The sequence below is a fragment of the Phaenicophaeus curvirostris genome, chromosome 4 (assembly GCF_032191515.1).
Source record: "Phaenicophaeus curvirostris isolate KB17595 chromosome 4, BPBGC_Pcur_1.0, whole genome shotgun sequence".
In the NCBI taxonomy this organism is placed as follows: domain Eukaryota; kingdom Metazoa; phylum Chordata; class Aves; order Cuculiformes; family Cuculidae; genus Phaenicophaeus; species Phaenicophaeus curvirostris.
Genome location: NC_091395.1, coordinates 54,275,515 through 54,296,870, shown reverse-complemented (window position 1 = coordinate 54,296,870; position 21,356 = coordinate 54,275,515). Strand labels below are relative to the sequence as shown.

Sequence of the window (21,356 nt, the reverse complement as noted above, 5' to 3'; positions counted from 1 at the left end):
TATGAACACCTTTTTTAAAAAGTGTTTTCAACACCGTATTGCTTCACAGACAAAACAAACAAACAAACAAAAAAAACCCCAAAACAGCAAAGGAAAGAAATTGCTACATCTGGCCAAAATAAAAATGAGTCAACACTTTATGTACCCTCTGAAAAGAAACAGTTTCAGGGAAGAAGAAAATGGAAGTTCCAACAGGGAAGTGATGAGAAACACTGCCAAATGCTAGTTAAAAAAAAAACCAAAGAAAAACAACAAAAATATGAATCTGCTTTATCAAAGGAACCCAAACAGGTACTTTAAACACCTGCAGTGTAAGGTACGGTATGTAAATACCTGAACTACTTGGTATGTGTGTGAAAGTCTTGTGAGGCAGGAAGAACAGAGCATAAGGAGGTGTTACAGGGTCAATATCCTAATCCAATATACATCGCAGGCTTGAGAACATATTCCTTTCACATCTACATACAACTTAGGTTTCAGAACATTCTTGAGGGCGAGGGACTTCTCCATGGCCCAGACCCTACACGTTATTTTGGACAATAAACCCAGTTTGCTGATGCATTACATTTACCGGAAAGCCTGATCTGAGAAATTCTACCTTCCTCTTTTCTCTTCTACTAAAAGGGACTGAATATGTGCTCATTAACACGTTACCACTCGGTGTGAATGCAAATCATTCCTTAGACTGTAATGCCTGGGAGAGGTCTCTCAGGTAGGAGTGTCACAGGTTTTCTGGCAGCATGCTCTGCTGTAAAGCCCAGAGGAGCTCTGGAGAGGTAAAGGATACAAAATGCCTCACCAGCTTAATGTACAGTAGCCTCTGTGGCTGAGCAGTTGCTTAAGTCCCTGAGAGCTGGGGAGTACACAAGCCTTAAAACTACAGACAGGTGTAATTCTGGCTGTAGCTGAAATAAAGAAACCAGTAAAGCTTAGCCAAGGAACTGCCTAAGAGCAGACAGCGACATTATGGAGGAAGTAAAGAACCCACACCCAGAGGGAAGTTACACAGATGGGAAAAACCTGCTAAAAAAGAAACATTGCAGTTCCAGCAGCACATTCAGGCTGCAGCCTCAGGTTTCACTTGACTACTTCTGTGGAAAGCACCTCACACCCTGCTGGAACTGGCTGGCTGGCACACAAGGTTTGCAATGCACTTTTGGCAGCACCCCATGGTGCCCAATGCCCCGGCCACTGTGCTGGGTTGCCATGAAGCACAAATGACTCTCAGGGTAAAGTCTTCCTAACTCGAGCTCCTGCAGAGAACAAAGCTCCTCTGTGTCTTTGAAGATCTCCTCTCATCATAAATAGCCTGCTTTTCAAGTATGCTGTGTCCACCAGGTCCTACTGAAGCACTGTGGGTTTAGCAGCCTTAAAAAAAGCTACGTAAAGGAAGGTTGGTCCTGGCTTTGGGAAGGGGAGACCTCAATTATGTGTTACCACAGAAGTCATGGAATCATAGATTAGTTTGGGCTGGAAGAGACCTTAAAGATCATCTAGTTCCAACACCCTGCCATGGGCAGACACAGCCCACCAGATGCCTGAAATTAAGACTTAATAGATATTTTAGCCCTTCTTCCCAAAAATCTGTATTGAGAGCCAAGCACATAACATCCCACTGTGATATGCAGCTAACCTGAGCTGTTAGGTGGGTGCACAGTGGCATCTCAGCACCTCTGAACACAAGGAAGTTCTCCCATAGCTTCCTGTCCACAGCTTCATCTAGCTACCACCACACACGCCTGGCAGGTGCTCAGTCACGCCTCCTTGGCGTGTTAAGGATCACATCCTCTTACTGGCTTGCTCACCTCGCGTGTTGTTCACAGTTGTGAGCACAGGGCTTTGAATTTCCTCAGAGCTGTAAGTATAATTACACTAATCCTCATCACCAGTGAAATGACACCAGAAAATTTAATAGCAGATAAAACATGAGAGGCTTATTAAATTGTCAAATTAACTTCAAGTACAGCAATGATTAGATGTCTCCTATCAACAAACACTTTTCATTTAATCAGTTTGATTTTAGCAGACAAGATAGTTGCCATTGAAAATTAGTCCTTTTTCACCAGCATGATGACCGCAGAAATGGCTGATTGAAAGAGCAAGCTAACAGAGTTCAGTGAAAATATGGAGATAAAGGGGATTCACCTCCAAACATCAAGCTTCTACATCTCATTTTAGAAAACAGGAAAACCAAGCAACCCAATATAGCTTGACATATGATCATGGCAGAAAGCAGTAATATTAAAATACTATAAAAATTTCATAAGTTCAGATATTAACTATTATTTTGAAGACAATTAATACTATGAGATCATGACTTGGTATGTAAATCTAGCCAAGCAGGAATGTTTAGTACAGCAAAAGAAGAATATGAAAAGAGGATTGGTGGCTCCAACTTTCAGCTCTTACCCAGGAAGGCCTCTGTCTGTGATGAAGGGAAAGACAGACAGGAAGAAAAAACAACGGAAGGTGTAGGGATACTGTACCCTTGACACCTACTATACCTATGTATAGGAAGGGATTTAAACAAGTGTTTCCTCCTTCTTTGTATCATTTAATTAAACCCAAGGAAGCAGATCCCTGGCACCTTAACCCCACAACATCCATGTCAGAACAAAGATTAAATGCACACCTTGACAGACCTAATGACATTGAACCAACCTCTGTTTTTGGTATTTACAAATACACTTTCAGCCCAATTCTACAAAAATGAGTGAAATCACGACAAAGATTTCTCTCTCATTGTCCTTGTTGATTATGAACCACTACAGGAGACTTCTGACTGCTTTCATGACTAGAATAAGCAATAGTGGTTTCTCTATGTATCACAATCACATTTTGCTAGAAACTAGGAATACCGTAAAAAATTATGAAGAATAAATTAACGCAATGTAATACAAGACAGTCAAGTCAGTCATTCGCATACTGACTTATACTGCTAGTAGGAGTAACATCACACTGCTCCTCATTTGCTTCAAAGGATGTTGGCAAGTTAATGCTAATAGCTGCTCTCAGGTTAGCCCAGAAAAGGGCACGCTTGCTCCTCTCCTTTGGCCACTCCAGGTAGGTTCGCTTTGCCATCAGAGCCTTCAGTTTGTGATACCTGGCAGGGATAATGTACGGAGGGATCGGCTCCAGTAAAATGAGGATTAAGCTGTTGGAATTCTCACTGAATAATTTGTGGTGGGCAAAGTACAGCTCATAGTGACACCACTCACTCTGCACAAAGTTAGGAGACAACACAAAGATCGACTTGTAGCTCTTCTCAATGCAGTTAATGATGTTCTCCACAATGCTCTTGCCAGGGACAAAGTTTCTCTCGTGCTGGCATAGTTGCACACAGCCCTCCCCCTTCTCCAGGTTTGGGATCAGCTCGTTCTTCACCCACAAAGCATCGCGCTCGCTGTAGGAAACGAACGCGTGAAACTGCAAAATGGTCTCCTGCTCTTCAGGGTGGTTGTGCCAAGCTCTCCGCTTTGTCTGCGTCCACTGCCACATCATCCGCATGTACCACGGCACGTCCAGGTAGATGCACACAAAGACCACAACAGCCACCAGCACCAGCGTCAGCAGCAGAGCTGTCACAAGCAAAAGCATGGTGTTGCAAGCCAGTTCACTCAGGTGGAAGTCCTTCAGCTGCATCCCTCGCAAGTCTTCCGGATACTCGCACACGTACGCCATCGGCCAGCCAAACAGCTTCCCCCCAGACTGCCTCTCCAGACGGATGAAGGCTTGCAGTTCACAGGAACACTTGAAGGGGTTCTTCCCAGCTTGTAGCTCCCTGACCCTTGGGCAGCTCTGGAAGAAGTCAGCAGATGGGGTGATGATAGAATTCATCTCTATGTTCAGGATCTCCAGAGATGGAAAGCCACCGCACCCTGGCAGGTCAGACAGCCTGTTCCACGCCACGTTCAGCTCTTGCAAGGATTTCAGCTCGGCCATCCCCTTGGGGACACTGGTGATCTGATTGCTTTGCAGGCTGAGTTTTTTGATATTGACTGGCAAGCACTCAAACACAGTGTCCGACAACTGATTTGAGGACAGGTCCAACTCTGTCAGAGACTCGGCCCACCGGCATTGCGTATCGGCTCCATCATGACTCAGTAAGTTATTGCTCATGTCCAGATATTTCAGCGATTTCATGTGGCTGGTCATGAAGCTTACCTTGGAAAGGCTCTCAAATTTATTCCTCTTTAAAATAAGCAACTTCAGATCTGGTAGAGTCCTGCAATCCTGGAATAATTCATCTGTCAGGGCATTGTGAGAAAAATTTAAATACTGAAATGAGCTTGTTCTGTTGGGGCAGAGCATGTGCGGCATATATGCATCGTATATTGTCAAACTGTCAATATTCATCTCTGAAAACTGTCTGTATAGAATCTCCTGGTTGAAATAATAAATCTTATTACGAACGTGTTCCAAAGTTAGAACTTTCATGGAGTCACTCAAAGAGATTAAATGTTCCAGAGAGCTTAATAAGGGTAGAAATTCATACTCATTCAGCACCCTCACTGGTCCCCGAAAAGTCAAATTTCTCACAGTCAAATGCTCCACAGGTGAATTCCAAATAAGCTTGAAAATTTTCAAAATGATAATCCATTGTAAGTCCACATTGTCAAGCATCAGAGCTTTGGTCTTGATATTCTCCACAAGCGTTAAAGAAGAGAGGAAATCTTTGTAGCTCAGGGTATAACTTAAGTTAACTATTTCTAAGTTTTCTGAAGTGCTCATTCCATCATACAAGAGGGAAAAGCTGAAGTTTTGGTTTGCTGCAAAAACAATGTGGAGGTTCTTTATATTCAAGGCTGTCAGACTCTGAGGCTCATACAGAGAAAAGTCTTCTAACGTTAGGAAGAGAGTGTGCAGCTGCAAGTGTATGATATACCTGAGGTCTGACCTTCGTATTATTGTGGCACTTAATCCTAAGTACTCTAAATGAAACATGTTCCCAAATTCCCAACAGATGGGCAGAGCAGTAAATCTATTGAAAGAAAGATCTAAATGTCTAAGATGCACAAGTGTTCGACAGTAAACTTTCAAAATGTTATTATGAGATAAATCCAAGTATTCTAAATCTTCATTAAAAATGAAAACACTGAAGTCAAGCACTATAATTAGATTGTGAGAAATATTTAAAACTTGAAGGTCAGAAAGAGAAATAAATTCTAAGATACTAAATCCAGAAATCCTATTATGAGACAAATCTAATACGTGAGTATGCACTGGAATGTTTTTTGGAACATTAGTTAGCAAACTGTTTGAAAAATTTGCAATAAATTCTTTTTCCACAGTTGGCTGGATATTAGTCCACAGTGTGAATGTAAAGACACAAGCAAATACATAGATATTTCTAAGAGGTCTCATTATGCTTTCCAGGTTCATCTTGGTTTTTCACAGAAACACAGAAACATATCTTTGTTTGCCGTTCAATAAGCCTCAGAGACGACTCCAGCCCTATGAAAACAGAACATAGGGAATTAGCTGAAATTGTTGAACTGCTGAATTTGCTTTTTATTGCTAAAATAAAATTCAATTAAAAATTTATGAAATAAAAATTTGATTTTTACATACTCTTGTTCTAAGCTCTTATCAATCCTCCTTTCCCACATTCTTTAATTCCAATTACTGATTTTCTCAGTTAAGCAGAAATTAATTCCTTTATAATGGAAGGAACACAATCAGTGGTATGTTAAAAAACACAGAGAAGTTAAGAAATACAGATTCCTCAACAAGCTTGAAAAATACAAAACCAGTGCAAACAGACATCAGTGTATGTAGGACTAAAGGAGAAAGACTCTAGAATTTCCTAGGTATCCTAGACAATTTCCTATATTTTCCTAATTACCCCACAGCTGCAACTTCACAAAGAACCTCTCTCAAAATGGTGAAGGCCACAGAGTCTAATTCTAAGGACCAAAACACCCAGGGAGGGAAAGATTTCGTGGATATGGAAAATGATACGGTGGAATTAATATATAGTCATGTCTATCAATAACCTACATAGATATACTGTGTTCAGTTCTGGGCCCCTCACCACAAGAAGGGTGTTGAGGCTCTGGAGCGAGTCCAGAGAAGAGCAACGAAGCTGGTGAAGGGGCTGGAGAACAGGCCTTATGAGGAACGGCTGAGAGAGCTGGGGTTGTTTAGCCTGGAGAAGAGGAGGCTGAGGGGAGACCTCATCGCTCTCTATAACTACCTGAAAGGAGGCTGTGGAGAGGAGAGCGCTGGCCTCTTCTCCCAAGTGACAGGGGACAGGACAAGAGGGAATGGCCTCAAGCTCCGCCACAGGAAGATTTAGGCTGAACATTAGGAAAAAATTCTTCACGGAAAGGGTCATTGGGCACTGGAACAGGCTGCCCAGGGAGGTGGTTGGGTCACTTACCCTGGAGGTGTTTAAGGCACGGGTGGACGAGGTGCTAAGGGGCATGGTTTAGTGTTTGATAGGAATGGTTGGACTCGATGATCCGGTGGGTCTCTTCCAACCTGGTGATTCTGTTATTCTATATGGAAAGGCATCAGTACTATCAGCAAAAAGCATGACCAGGGCATTACTCCCTTGCCATCAAGCATCTAACACAACACACAGACAGCCTTAAGTATGAGCAATTCATAAATTGTTTCTGGAGGCAAACAGCCCCAATTTTTTTTCCTGTGCCGATTTCATTTGAAAAAAAAAACCCTTAAGTATTACAATTCTGACCCTGTGTGTAAACCTTTGTTAGATTAAAAAAAGTCTATTTTTTCAGTTTTAGGTTATAACATATGTTACTCCCTAATAATGTAATGGATTGATATCAAAATCACCTCTTCCCCTCTGAGTCCCGTATGAAGCTTAGGAAGATTTTTTTTTCAAATAACTAAAACAAAAATATGGGTAATTAACATCACTAAAATCAATAAAAGAAGCGTCAAATTCTGCCTCAATAGAATCTGATTGAGAGAAAATCAGAAAGTTGTGCTACAGTACCTGAGTACAGAATAGAAATGAAGCTGGGATGGTTGGTCAAAGTACAATATCACTCACAAGAAGAGCCAAGACAAGGAAAAGTGGCTCAGGTTCCTTCAAAAAACAGCTGACCCTGATCTTCAGAGTTCCAGCTGGTAAAGAACCTCTTTGGATCAAATAAACTTTGATCTGGAACTATCTGGAGAAACTTCTCCCTGAGCAAAAGGGATGTCAGGAACAAAGCAAGAAATGTTCTGAAAGGAGAAAGAAACAACGGTCTGTGCTCCATTGCCAGATGAGTTTTTATTTATTGTTCATGCTATGCAAGAAGGGACGAACCATGCTGTATGGCACTGGATTGCCACAGTTGGATAAGGCAGATATGTCTAGCAAGGCAGTATTAAGGATCAACAGTTACCCCTACAACACTCTTCTATGCTGGTATTAAATTAGAGTTGGCTGAGAATTAAAATGGCCGTACAAAACATTTTTTTCCTTTTTACTTTGTTGAAATTCAGCCTACAGATGAGTATTTTCATTGAAATCTCACAATGCAAGAATATCTTCCACCAGTGAAGAAACATCAGCACCTGTGATTTGATGGAAGTCCAAAATACATATACAAAAAGGAAAAATATAAATAATGGAACAAATATAACCCACCTTTTGTGCGTGGAATTCATCTCCAGCTGAAGAACCAGCAAAAGACCTCTGTGTACTTGGTTAACATCCTCAAAACAAAATTTCAAATATATGTAATCTTCAGGCTGGAGAATCTCATATGAGACACTAACTCCTTAATAATTACCACCACAGGAAGCAGAAAGAACTGATTTTTCTCATGTAGACTATACAATTATAAGAGTTAATCAAATTTCTCTACAATGCAGGTATGAAGAGCACAATGAAAGGAAACTTTTAACAGGTTTTCAATAAATGTTTCTGTAATATTTACATAACTGTACAGTTCAGGAAGAAACAAACCTATCTTTGGTACAGAATATGCACCAAGGCAGGACTGCTTAAATAATTTTGCATTTCTAATTTCATGTCTGGTTTTGATGGCTACACAGACGTTCTAGAAATTCGTCAACTGTATCTCCTTTTTTGTACACTCAGAAAAGGGGAAGCAGAACCCTCACTGCCAACTTCTCTTGCAGTGCTCTACTCTGCTGAGTTATTTCCCCCAGCAGCAGACTAATTAATGAAGCATAATGACAGATGGCAAAAGCTCAGATCTTAAAAGCTACTAACAGGGGAAAACTGGCACTCTTCAAAATCTTTACAAGTCAGTCATCTTTGCACTAGAGATGTCGCAGATGGTTATCAGGAATGCCTCATGTTTTAGCTTCCTTCAAAAAAATTATAGAAGATGAACTATGGAGAGTATTTGCTATGATATGAAAGGTGTAGGGAAGCCATGAAGAACACAGCAATATAGGGCAATCTCGCAATGGAGGAATCAATAAAGCAGCCATTCAATTAATGTCTTGAACAGAGACGTGAGCCTAGCAAGTGAAAAAACAGAGCAGAGTGAGTGCACTGCAAAGGCAGATGCAAATAACCAAAACCAACACTTTGCTTTCATAAGCCTCCAAATGAATAGAACACACTTCAGTAACATTAATTAGCAGAGAAGAAAGAAGTTGAGATGAATAAATTAATGAGGATTTATTTAATCTTCATGAACGCTAAGATTAAATTCATTACATACGTAATGAATTCTTCAGGAATGAGCAAACTAGGGAGAGAGGGAGCATGTGAGCCCATTCTGGACTCAGTAGGGAGCTTACTCTACCCCATAGAACAGTGCCTTGGAGGACAGTTGAAGGCAAGAAGGGTTTCAGCTAAAGAAGCTAGGAAGTATGAAAACTTATTCTAGATAACAGTGCCAGTTATATTTCAAGCTTCCATTAGATTCCTTTAAAACTTTTCTGTTGCAATTACCTTTTCAATTTTGTAAAGAATTTAACACTTTGCTTTACTGAAAGAAACTGTTTTTCACTTTCAGATTGATGAGTAAGATAGTCCAAACAGAAACCGAACTGAAACCATTCTGCTTTCCTCAGTACAATGAATCTGACTAATACATTACAGAAACTCCAAAACATCTGTGATCCAAGACGACACTGGGGAACATGACTGTTTCTCAATAAGCAACAAGAATCTCCTTGTCAGCTGAGACTGTCTTATCTTCTTTCATATCCATGAAAATAAATAGACTTAGGCACTTGTTGACAGAACAACAATATCACAATCAAATTAAGAACTAAATTATACAAACCAGTGGCATTTTTCCTTCCAGTATAATCCATAAATAAGCATTGTTGCATGGACAAAATCAAATACACCATCAGCCTTTGTCAGAACTGAGTCCAGCACACACAGAGCTGGTAAAAGATAAAGTATCTATCCCCTTACCTGTAGTATGTTTAACTTCCTTAATACCTTTCTTTAACAACACTCAAATAAACATTTTGCCATAAAGGAATATTTACAACTGGTTAAAACAAAACTGATACTCCTAAACACCTCAGTTTAATCATTAGAAACGTTGCATAATGCTATTTTTGCTAACCAATTCAGCAATGTTGTATTTTGGGTTCATTTCAGTTTACTGATTAAGTAATTTTGCACGATACACAAAAAGCAACAAGTCATGTGTTTCTGTTCACACATCCTGAAATGTACCAGCTAAATCCCACACATTCCATGGTCAGCATGTGTGTACACTCATGCAGATGCCTTGTTCCATTTCTGAAATGTATATCACGCGTTTATATTGCAAGTTTATCTCAGCAAATTTGCTGATGGCACCAAGCTGTGCAGCATGGTTGATACACTGGAGGGAAGGGCTGCCATTCAGAGAGACCTTGACAGATTTGAGAGGTGGGCCTGTGCAAACATCATGAAGTTCAACAAGGCCAATTGCAAGGTCCTGCACCTGGATTGGAGCAATCCCAAGCAAAAATACAGACTGCGCAGAGAATGGATTGAGAGTAGCCCTGAAGAGAAGGGCTTGGGGGTGCTGGTGGATAAGAAGTTCGACATGAGCCAGTAACATGTGCTTGCAGCCCAGAGAGCCAACCATATCCTGGGATGCACCAAAAGAAGTGTGACCAGCAGGTCGAAGGAGGTGATTCTGCCCCTCTGCACTCCTCATGAGACCTCACCTGGAGTCCTGTGTTCAGTTCTAGAGTACTCAACACAGGAAGGACATGGATCTGTAAGAGCAAGTCCAGAGGAGGGCCACAAAGATGATCAGAGGGGCTGGAGTACCTCCCATATGAGGAAAGGCTGGGAGCCTACTGGAGGTGTTTAAAGGACGGGTGGACGAAATGCTGAGGGGCATGGTTTAGTGATTGATAGGAACGGTTGGACTCAATGATCCGGTGGGTCTTTTCCAACCTGGTGATTCTATGATTCTATGATTCTTTGTTTAGCCTAGAGAAGTCTCTGGGGAGACCTCATAGCAGCCTTCTAGTACCTAAAGGGGACCTACAGAAAATCTGGGGAAGGGCTCTTTATCAGGGAGTGCAGTGGTAGGACAAAGGGTAATGGTTCTAAGCTGAAAGCGAGTAGATTTAGATTAGATATTAGGAAGAAATTTTTACTGTGTGGGTGGTGAGGCACAGAAACAGGTTGCCCAGAGAAGTCGTGGATCCCCCATTCCTGGAGATGTTCAAGGCCAGGTTGGATGAGGCTTTGAGCAACCTGACCTAGCAAAAGGTGTCCCTGCCCATGGCAGGGGTGTTGTAACTGGATGATCTTTAAGGTCCCTTCCAACAGAAAACATTCTAAGATTCTATGATCCCTGGGTTTTTTGGGTTTTGTTTTTTTGTAGCTCACTCTATCAACAAGCACCTATCTCTACAAACAGACTTCCCTCTAGGTACATTCCACACTTCTGCCTGTATGTTTTGATTACTTATCCACAGAGGAACTGCAGCTACACTTGTCTGGGTATCAGAAGCTATTCAGGACCAGCACTGCATCCAAAGGTGTAAAGAACCTCCCCACTGGAACAGCAGAAGGAAACCTACATGTGCAAAACACTGAGTTGAACCAGCCTGAGCAGAGGGACTTTCCCAGGCACTCATGAAAAGTTAATATAATTACTGAAGGTTGCAAAGGTTTGATTACATAAAGACTTTCTTCCACCTTAACTCTCAATGCCACAACTTAACCCTGTGTGCCAAGCAAGTGAAACAAGGGCTAAATGCCACCACAAGTCAAAGTGAGAAGAAATTGTCTTGCATGTATGCCCAAGCTTATTTTGCCTGGGCATGAATAGACACAAGGTTCAAAGCTATGGAAATCAAACTGGTGACACAAAACCACCTTGCAGGATATAGTGCTTCCTCATTTATTGGTTTATCAATACTACTTGTTCTTGACTAGTGACTACAAATGAGCATTACAGTCAACCTTGGTAAACATTTCTGAAAGCAAAAAACAGCCAGACTGAAGCCCTGAGTCAAAAAACAGGCTTCACAGAGGTTTTCAACCATCCCCTCAGCAGAATGCCTCACTTCCCATGGAATCCCATTCTGTTCCCTTCAGCGCCCTTTCCCTGCTCTAAACCTCTGAAGTTGAGCTTCAGAGCTGATGCTTAGTAACATTTATAAAGCTAAAAAAAGAGTTGAGGTCTCAGCAGGGCAACTGCACATTGGAGTCTGCTGGAGTTCACTTTCCTTTATCCTACATGCTGCTTAAATACACACAAAACCATTCACATTTCCACTTCATTCGCCTCTTTTTGTAGGTTTTGGAGAGTGTTTAATCCCTTGTTATCAGTTGATAAGCATGTTGATATTATTACATATGTAAAAATAACATTCCTGCTGGTCACCAAGATGACTAGTCAAATGCCAGGAACCTGCTCTGATACGGGATCTAACATCAGAATGTATCTACATACTGCCTTTTCCTGATACCTGAAGTGCATTAGCAGTTAAAACTTTTAGTGCAAAACTAATTGCAGACTAATCACCAGGGTGCACAGAAAAGGGTAGCTACTTTCCAAAATGTGCAGATAAAGTGGCTGACAGGGGCTGTAAGGCTAACACATGGGCCCATGCACAGGAAAAAATTCTTCTTGGACTAAACCTCCTCTTATAAAAACAGTTCAGAGTTTGTTGGAGGCCAAAATAATTGTTTGAAATACTCTGATACTTATTGCTTGAGAAACGCACGCTCTCTTGTGGAATTAGAGAAACTATAAGCATTAATTCACTGCATGTGTACCTGTTTTATTAATTACATGGCACATAGCACGGACAAAAGTCTAACAGTATGTGGACATCTGGTTCCAAAGTACAAGTTTTAATTGCTCCCCGTGCTCATTATAGGCCTCCTTTTCCAACATTATTCACAAAAGGATTTTGGACATATACCAGAAACCTATAATTATATATTTTTGCTTAGGATAGCATCAGCTACATTGCCAGAGGTCATGTAGTTACCAAGTTCTTTCCAAAATGGAAAGCAAATCCCTGCTAAAGCTTCTGGAAGAAATAATTAATTTCTGGCAACAGCTCCATGCTCCCACCTGAGTAACAGGAAGGATTCCTGGTGCACTCCCTGACTTTCAGAGGGTTTCTGTCCTCCAGCCAACAGAAGAAGCCATATGAGTTCCTAAAGCTTCACACACTGCAAGAGATCTTAACTGCATTATAGAAGTTTCAAGGGCTGCTGACCTAAAACTCTGAAGCTTTTGAAGAAAATTTTCAAGTAAGTCACAATGTAACGGTACAGTTGCCCCTGGTTGTGTGAAAGGATGGGATAAAGGAGTCATACACTGAAGCATCAATGGAAGGGGAAGGAGGAAGCAGAGAAAACTTTAATGAATGACTCCTGAATGAAATGCAGAAATGTGTGTTATATTAATTCTGAGGTTAAGCAGAATCAGAGAATTAAATTTGATAAATTTGACATTTCCCCTACAAATCATTAAACAGTCATTCACAGTTCAAGAATTGAAGTCAAGAGACCTCAACCCACTTAGACCTCAGGCAAAAAACAATCAAAATTTAAATCCTATGTTAATAATAATGAAAGACAATTAGATAAAATGCAAACATTCTACACTAAATGAGGATTTCATCTTCACACCTCTCTTCTCTCATCTTCATGCTTAAACACATTTTTTTTGAAAGGAGAACTTGCTGCTTGCTGGTCATCTAAGTCTGGTATTCCAGATAGCAAACATCTGCCCTTCTGAAGGCAAAGAGGATCATTGCTGTGACCATTTTAAGCAGTTAGGAGTATTTGTCAGAGCCCAGCGATTGTGTAAAACAGCACAAATACAGGTAGATGGGCTACTGCATTTCTATAAAGAACACCGAATACTGTAAATTTAGCTTGTCTTTCTGACTCTATGAATAGAGGGTCTTACCTGCTGTCCCAAGACCTGGCAAATTTTTTCAGCCTCTGCTTGTTATTGCCTTTCTGATCAGGAACTCATGGCTGTGTTGGAAAAGATACCGTTTTGGCTGAAAAGGATAATTTTTTTTTAATAATAATAAGCATAAAACAAGACATATGGATGAGAAGAAAATGGTAGAAAGCCCAAAATACCCCTATGACATAAAGAAGTCAAGAGTTTCCCAAGATACAGACAATGACGGTGAGGATGGTTATGTTATTGCAGATACCCCCTCAGTCCCTTTGGTCAGGGTATCTCGCAGGATCAAGATGGCAGTTAAGAACTCTGCCAACTCACTGCTTCTCTCTGGCGGCAGTGCCAAAATATGAACCCCAAAAAGTGAAGTACATCATCCTTTCTTATTTTTCTGTTCTTCATTTTTTTAAAAAAAGGAAAAACTCCAAAACCTTTCTGCCTCATTCAGTTTTCTCTTGTGATGCTGCCATTTTTGTCCACCTGTGCTGGATGTTCAGACAGTCCTGTATCTGTATCCTTCTAAGTTTCACTGAACCTGAGAAAACACTACCCATGAACCATCTTAAGAGCTGGACTTCCATACATCTTCTCAGGATGCATAATCTTCTTTCTTGCAAACTAATTTTAACAAAAGAGGCCCTGTAACTGAGCTACCCAATCCTTGCGATTAATGCAGCTCTCTGTACTCTCCAGCAATTCAAGTGTGCTTCCACATTACGATACCAATTGCTCCAGATTTTATTCTGCTGAGAAAAATTCACTACACTATTTCAAGTTGTATTTCAAAATCCATATCCAAAATCATTTGTGATCCCTGAAACAGTCTCAAGAGATGTCCAGTAAGGAAAGTTCTACTTTTCATGAGACAAGTACGTAGAAACAAGTTTCTGTAAAAAGAAGGTAAATACATTAACAACCAAAGGAAATCATAAAGTATTTATTGCTTCACCAAGAAAAAAACAGAAAAAACTCTATCAGAAGGAGTCAATCTGTTTCCCCAGACCTCACTCCATCAGCCCTTGGCAAGTTAATGCTAATAGCTGCTCTCAGGTTAGCCCAGAAAAGGGCACGCTTGCTCCTCTCCTTTGGCCACTCCAGGTAGGTTCGCTTTGCCATCAGAGCCTTCAGTTTGTGATACCTGGCAGGGATAATGTACGGAGGGATCGGCTCCAGTAAAATGAGGATTAAGCTGTTGGAATTCTCACTGAATAATTTGTGGTGGGCAAAGTACAGCTCATAGTGACACCACTCACTCTGCACAAAGTTAGGAGACAACACAAAGATCGACTTGTAGCTCTTCTCAATGCAGTTAATGATGTTCTCCACAATGCTCTTGCCAGGGACAAAGTTTCTCTCATGCTGGCATAGTTGCACACAGCCCTCCCCCTTCTCCAGGTTTGGGATCAGCTCGTTCTTCACCCACAAAGCATCGCGCTCGCTGTAGGAAACGAACGCGTGAAACTGCAAAACGGTCTCCTGCTCTTCAGGGTGGTTGTGCCAAGCTCTCCGCTTTGTCTGCGTCCACTGCCACATCATCCGCATGTACCACGGCACGTCCAGGTAGATGCACACAAAGACCACAACAGCCACCAGCACCAGCGTCAGCAGCAGAGCTGTCACAAGCAAAAGCATGGTGTTGCAAGCCAGTTCACTCAGGTGGAAGTCCTTCAGCTGCATCCCTCGCAAGTCTTCCGGATACTCGCACACGTACGCCATCGGCCAGCCAAACAGCTTCCCCCCAGACTGCCTCTCCAGACGGATGAAGGCTTGCAGTTCACAGGAACACTTGAAGGGGTTCTTCCCGGCTTGTAGCTCCCTGACCCTTGGGCAGCTCTGGAAGAAGTCAGCAGATGGGGTGATGATAGAATTCATCTCTATGTTCAGGATCTCCAGAGATGGAAAGCCACCGCACCCTGGCAGGTCAGACAGCCTGTTCCACGCCACGTTCAGCTCTTGCAAGGATTTCAGCTCGGCCATCCCCTTGGGGACACTGGTGATCTGATTGCTTTGCAGGCTGAGTTTTTTGATATTGACTGGCAAGCACTCAAACACAGTGTCCGACAACTGATTTGAGGACAGGTCCAACTCTGTCAGAGACTCGGCCCACCGGCATTGCGTATCGGCTCCATCATGACTCAGTAAGTTATTGCTCATGTCCAGATATTTCAGCGATTTCATGTGGCTGGTCATGAAGCTTACCTTGGAAAGGCTCTCAAATTTATTCTTCTGCAATATTAATGTCTCTAGATGAATTAATTTGTTACATTTTTGAAATAGAAGATCTGTTAAATCATTCTTAAAAAAATTTATGTACCTAAAGGGGCTCTGAGTTGAAGGACACAGCATATGTATCATCTCTGATTCAGCTATTGTCAAGGCTGCAATATTCATGTCTGCAAATATCTTGTATAAGTCATCCTGTGAGAAATACAGATCTGTGATTAAAACTTTCTTCATTGTCAGTGCCTTCATAGAGGTACCTGAATAGTCAAAGTTATACCTTTCAATTTCTGACAATTGTTTTACATTGCTAATATCAAAGTATTCAATGGATGAGCGCCATACAGTCTGAAATACCTCCATAAGAGCACTCCAGTCCACTGACACATTTGTCAATGTCAGATTTTGTAACTTGGATCCTTGTTTGAAATTAGATAATAAAGCTATTAGGTTTTTTACATTGTCATTTGTGATTTCTGACAATGACAGGCTTTCTGTAGTATTTTGTATCACAATCCAGCCAAAATTAACTTCGGGCTTAAGACTGTTTGCATAAAGGAGAGGCAGACTCTTGATACTTTTGTCAGAACCATCTTCTGGAAAATCACTAGAAATAGACGTAAAGGGTTCGTTTTCCTTAGACAGGCTGATATGGTTCCAAAAAGTTAATGCAAACAGACACTTAAAAAGAAAAAAGTTTCTCAGAGATCTCATATTTTCTGTCGTATTGGTTTCTAGTTACTTGGAGACGGTCAATACTCTTCTTATCTGTCCATCTTTGTTCTAATCCTATAGAAAAACAAACAAAAAGGCCCAGATTGTAACATTAAGTGGCTATGCAGGAGTGTAGAAACTCATTTTTTTAAAGGTTCCAATTTCTTATCTCTTCCTTTGACTCAAAAAGCAATGAAGACACCTATTATTATTACTCAGGAGAGGCATTCCTTATTAAGGGAACGCCACAGAATTTTCTATTTGGTAAATACGCTGTATTTAATACACACTGTTTCTTACAAAACACGTCTGATTTCATAGATGACTAAAATTTGCTGCTGACTTACAGAGTTACTGCTGTGACTCAATGTATTACAAACGCTTCCCACAGCTGTTTCACTTTGATCAGAAAGTACAATATTTGAGGTCAATATGGTCATCCTCTCCTCAGACTTTCTCCTGTACAATATGAACTACGCTCAAAGGCAGGTTTTTTTTGAAGGATTTGTGGCTACAAAACCTCAACTAAAACATGGTTGCTAATGATGATAATAAGACAGTAACAGCTGTCACTTGTTGGACTAAAGCTACAGATTTACTGACTACATCCTTTGTACAATTAACCTTTCCACAAGTTTTCTTTGAATTACTTTACTGGGTCTAAAATGTACATTCTTCTTTTTCTAACCCAACCTATATTACAAAAATCTCAACAGTTTTGTAACAAGATCAGACAGCCTACTGAGTTCTTTTGTAAAGAATGCATGAAAGTAGGCTTGGAAAACATCTAGAAATAGTGGGACAACAAGGTAAAACTTTTCCAGCCTTTTTCAGATTTTCATTTAGAAAAATTATATACAGTTTTACCATCACAGCCCACAAAAGGCACTGGGACACATGCAGAGAACAAAAGAAATCAGCATCCTCTATCCTGTTCTTCCAATTTTTTGGACAACACTACTCCTGCATAATCAAGATATGTAGCTTCAAGACAAAAACTGAAAAAAAAAAAAAAATCTACCTTCAAATCATTATCTGTTCTTAGAACAAAATTTCAGCATTATCCAGGGATTACGTGAAAGAAGGATAGGATTCTTTCACATGAACCTAATTTTCTTTCTCATTCCTATATCCTGGCATTCAGACAAATTATTTATGCGTACCTTCACATTTTTTTTAGAAGCAATGAAACTAGTAACTGTTACACCATATGACCCATGATTTGGGGGCTAACAGTAGAGAAATTATCCTTTATACTCATATCCCTTTTAATTCAGAAGTATCCACAAATCTTCAAACTTGACAAAAAGATTGTTATCAAGTTAAAACCAGAGAAGCAGCCCAGTAGCATAAGCAAACTAAGATCATAGCAAGAAATTGCCCTATTATTTATAGAGATATCAAAAATGAACTTTTAAGAGTTTTCCCAATATAAACTCAGTATAAACTGACTAAACTTTCATAAAAATGTACAGAATCCATTGAGCTTTGATGGCTCAGTATCAAGTCATGTAATTCTCAAGTTATCAGCTCAATAGCAAACTCAAATGTTAAAAATACGTAAATATGTCTTTCAGGTGGATGAAACAGTGCATCAAGTTAGAACCATTCTTGAAAAAGCATTTCCACTCAAGTCACCATGACCCTTTTAACTACAGGTGTAGTGCTAACACCGAGATTGCTATTTGACCAGCTTCTCTGGATAAATTTACTGAACATAAGCGACTTTACTCTCTTTTCTCACCCATATACTTTAAAATACATCATTCATTTGCTAATAACCCTCTATGGAAAACATGGTTTATTTTTAAATAAGATGCAGAATATAACACAGTTTTAGCTAACAAGGAACTGCATAAAATCAACAAAATGAAAAGTTTCTCACCAGAAATCCCTGCTCTCCAAAAAAGCCATAAACGTACTTGGGAGGACTCAAAAGGAAAACTTCCTGTAACTCTATCCTACTGTGTAACAACACTTAGGAACGCCCAAACTTTTTATGTAAGTGTTTGTGCCATCTACTGACATTTTACGAAACGGCATTTGCTTCCTCCAGATACATTTTCCACAACCAACATTACTGTAATTTCCTCATTATTTAATTTCTGTTAAACTGTGTGTTTTCAGGCTTTGCAAGAGATTAATCAGGGGACAAAAATAATCTTTTTACCAGCATCTGTCTTAATCAAATTAAGACAAAAAAAACCCCACTTCTTTTGAGAAAGATTTACATTGAAATTTGAACATAAAACAGTTTCTCTTCATTTCTGCATAACGGTGGTCAGAAATTCCATCTTAGTTGAACTGCCACACTGCAATTTTGGAACTTAGAAAATGACTACATCCTTCTGTCCCAATAGACAGATACACACATTTAAACACGTATAATATTAATTTCATCCTGAAGTAATAATTTTCTATTACAGCAGTGACAAATACTGTCTTGAAGTTCTAAAACATTCATAGCATTGAACAGAATCTGCAAACCTGACAGCGTAAGATCCCCTTCACAATCAAAATTACAGCCCATCATGAGGAAAACAACCTCCAGCTATTGAGTTTTCATACTGTGACTCCTCCTAAGACATCGTCCTCACTCTTCCTCAAGCTCCACTGAAAAGAGGAGAGAAATCCTTAGGGCCTCTCTAGATTTAGTTTTCAATAGATACATCTAAACATTACCAAATTGACCTAAAATATGCTAGAATTACCAGCGCGTCCTGATAGTTAATTTCTCATTGAAACACCTTTGAAATAAGTTTATTATTTAGCAATACAAACATTTGTTCTGCTACCACTTACCTTAATGAGAAACATAAGGGACTTTTGCCCGACAACTGTGCAGGTCACATAGCATGATCCATATTTGTGAAGCACGCTTCAGAGAAATGGGGCTTTATTTTGTGACCTCCCGCAGCAGCTCTCCTCAGTGATTCCCAACATGTATTAATTTGCCTCCTGTGGCATCAGTAAGTATTTCTTTCTTCTGCGAGACTCATGATAGAAAGTATGCTGGGATGTATTGCGGTATTGCCTTTTATCACAGTGAAAGGGGATGATTGGCTTTAAAAAGAAGTGGCAAAAAGAGGAAAGCCTGTGTCATCAGTATTTCCTTCTTGTGAGAAACACACATTGGCAAAATATTAAAAAGGACAAAGTCTTTGAAGCAAAGGCAATAATATTTTTATTTTACAATTCAGCGCTGAATTGGATGCCCTTCTAAAAAAGGCATAACATCTTACAAAAGCTGTGGGCATATATACTAGTTATAGACAAAGAACCATATAAATCTTTAAAGAATACTCATTATTTTTTGGATTATCCAACCATGTCTAGAGACTTCCTTCAGGTTATCTCTTGACCTAAGACAACTACATCTTGCTAGAGAACTAAGCATACCAATAAATTCTTGCAACTCTTAAGAGAGTGTCTATTCTTTCAGGTTATTTATCCATGTCTGGAGATTGTCTGCATATTATCTCTTGATACAAGACAGACTTATATGACAAGATAATTAAACGTACAAACCAGCTGCAGCAAAACTTATCAATTAATCCTCACTTTCTGCAAAGCAAGAGTAGTGGTAGAAAGTATGCTGGGATGTATTGCGGTACCGCCTTTTATCACAGTGAAAGGGCATGATTCACATTAAAACTAAGTGGCAAAAAGAGGAAAAGGTGTGAGGCAAGAGCCACGAGCTGTTTGTTGGGCAATGCCTGCAACGCCCTTGCTCAACCAAGCGTTTCTGCACCTGGCACTGGCACAAATTTACTGGAAATGCATGCACACACCTCGCAGCTTCGTTCAGCAGCATTTCATAGAATCATAGAATAACCAAGTCAGAAGAGACCCACTGGATCATCGCGTTCAATCATTCCTATCAATCACTAAACCATTCCCCTCAGCACCTCGTCCACCTGTCTTTCAAACACCTCCAGGGTAGGTGACTCAACCACCTCCCTGGGCAGCCTGTGCCAGTGCCCAATGACCCTTTCTGTGAAAACCTTTTTCATAGAATCATAGAATCATAGAATAACCAGGTTGGAAGAGACCCACCGGATCATCGAGTCCAACCATTCCTATCAAACACTAAACCATGCCCCTTAGCACCTCGTCCACCCGTGCCTTAAACACCTCTAGGGAAGGTGACTCAACCACCTCCCTGGGCAGCCTGTGCCAGTGCCCAATGTCCAGTGCCAATTTTTCCTAATGTCCAGCCTAAATCTCCCCTGTCGGAGCTTGAGGCCATTCCCTCTTGTCCTGTCCCCTGTCACTTGGGAGAAGAGGCCAGCACCCTCCTCTCTACAACCTCCTTTCAGGTAGTTGTAGAGAGCAATGAGGTCTCCCCCTCAGCCTCCTCTTCTCCAGGCTAAACAACCCCAGCTCTCTCAGCCGCTCCTCATAAGGCCTGTTCTCCAGCCCCCTCTCCAGCTTTGTTGCTCTTCTCTGGACTCGCTTCAGAGCCTCAACATCCTTCTTGTGGTGAGGGGCCCAGAACTGAACAAAGGATTCAAGCAGCGGTCTCACCAGTGCTGAGTACAGAGGGAGAATAACCTCCCTGGACCTGCTGGTCACGCCGTTTCTGATACAAGCCAAGATGCCATTGGCGTTCTTGGCCACCTGGGCACACTGCTGGCTCATATTCAGTCGGTTGTCAACCAAAACGCCCAGGTCCCTCTCCTCCAGGCAGCTTTCCAGCCACTCTTCTCCTAGTCTGTAGCACTGCAGTTCCCACGAACGCAGATGGAAGGAAGGTGCAAAGTGGTATCTCAGTTGTTTAACTCGGCAGCCACACGCTAGGGGAGGGAATGGCGGGGTGGGGGGGGGGGTTGGTGGTGAAGCGGGGGGGTGTGGTTCCAGCTCGCTTTGAGGAAAGAACTAAGCTTTCCATCGAATAAGAAACGCGACGCCAGCGCAGTACAGACACTCAGTTACAGTCGAACCGCCCCGGAGGGCCGGAGGGCGAGCGGTGAGTCCGTTCCAGCCCCGCCTCCCTCCGCCTCTCCGCGCTTCCCCCGCGGCGCTGCCGACGTGGCGGGGCGGGGGCAGCCCGGGGCCGCCCGGGGCGCGGCG

At 41.2% G+C, this 21,356-nt stretch overlaps 2 protein-coding genes across 2 annotated transcripts; both read right to left on the bottom strand.

Moving 5' to 3' along the window:
* Nucleotides 1-1,924: 1,924 nt before the first annotated feature.
* LOC138720211 (toll-like receptor 1) lies at nucleotides 1,925-8,273 on the bottom strand. The gene is made up of 2 exons (XM_069856181.1): nucleotides 7,610-8,273; nucleotides 1,925-5,454 (listed from the first exon to the last, which is right to left on the bottom strand). The coding sequence occupies exon 2, from the start codon at nucleotides 5,380-5,382 to the stop codon at nucleotides 2,911-2,913; it is 2,472 nt and encodes an 823-aa protein (XP_069712282.1). The 5' UTR covers nucleotides 5,383-5,454; nucleotides 7,610-8,273; the 3' UTR covers nucleotides 1,925-2,910.
* Nucleotides 8,274-14,270: 5,997 nt separating this feature from the next.
* On the bottom strand, nucleotides 14,271-19,287 carry LOC138720198 (toll-like receptor 1). Its single transcript, XM_069856157.1, has 2 exons — nucleotides 19,086-19,287; nucleotides 14,271-16,358 (listed from the first exon to the last, which is right to left on the bottom strand). The coding sequence occupies exon 2, from the start codon at nucleotides 16,281-16,283 to the stop codon at nucleotides 14,334-14,336; it is 1,950 nt and encodes a 649-aa protein (XP_069712258.1). The 5' UTR covers nucleotides 16,284-16,358; nucleotides 19,086-19,287; the 3' UTR covers nucleotides 14,271-14,333.
* Nucleotides 19,288-21,356: the final 2,069 nt, after the last annotated feature.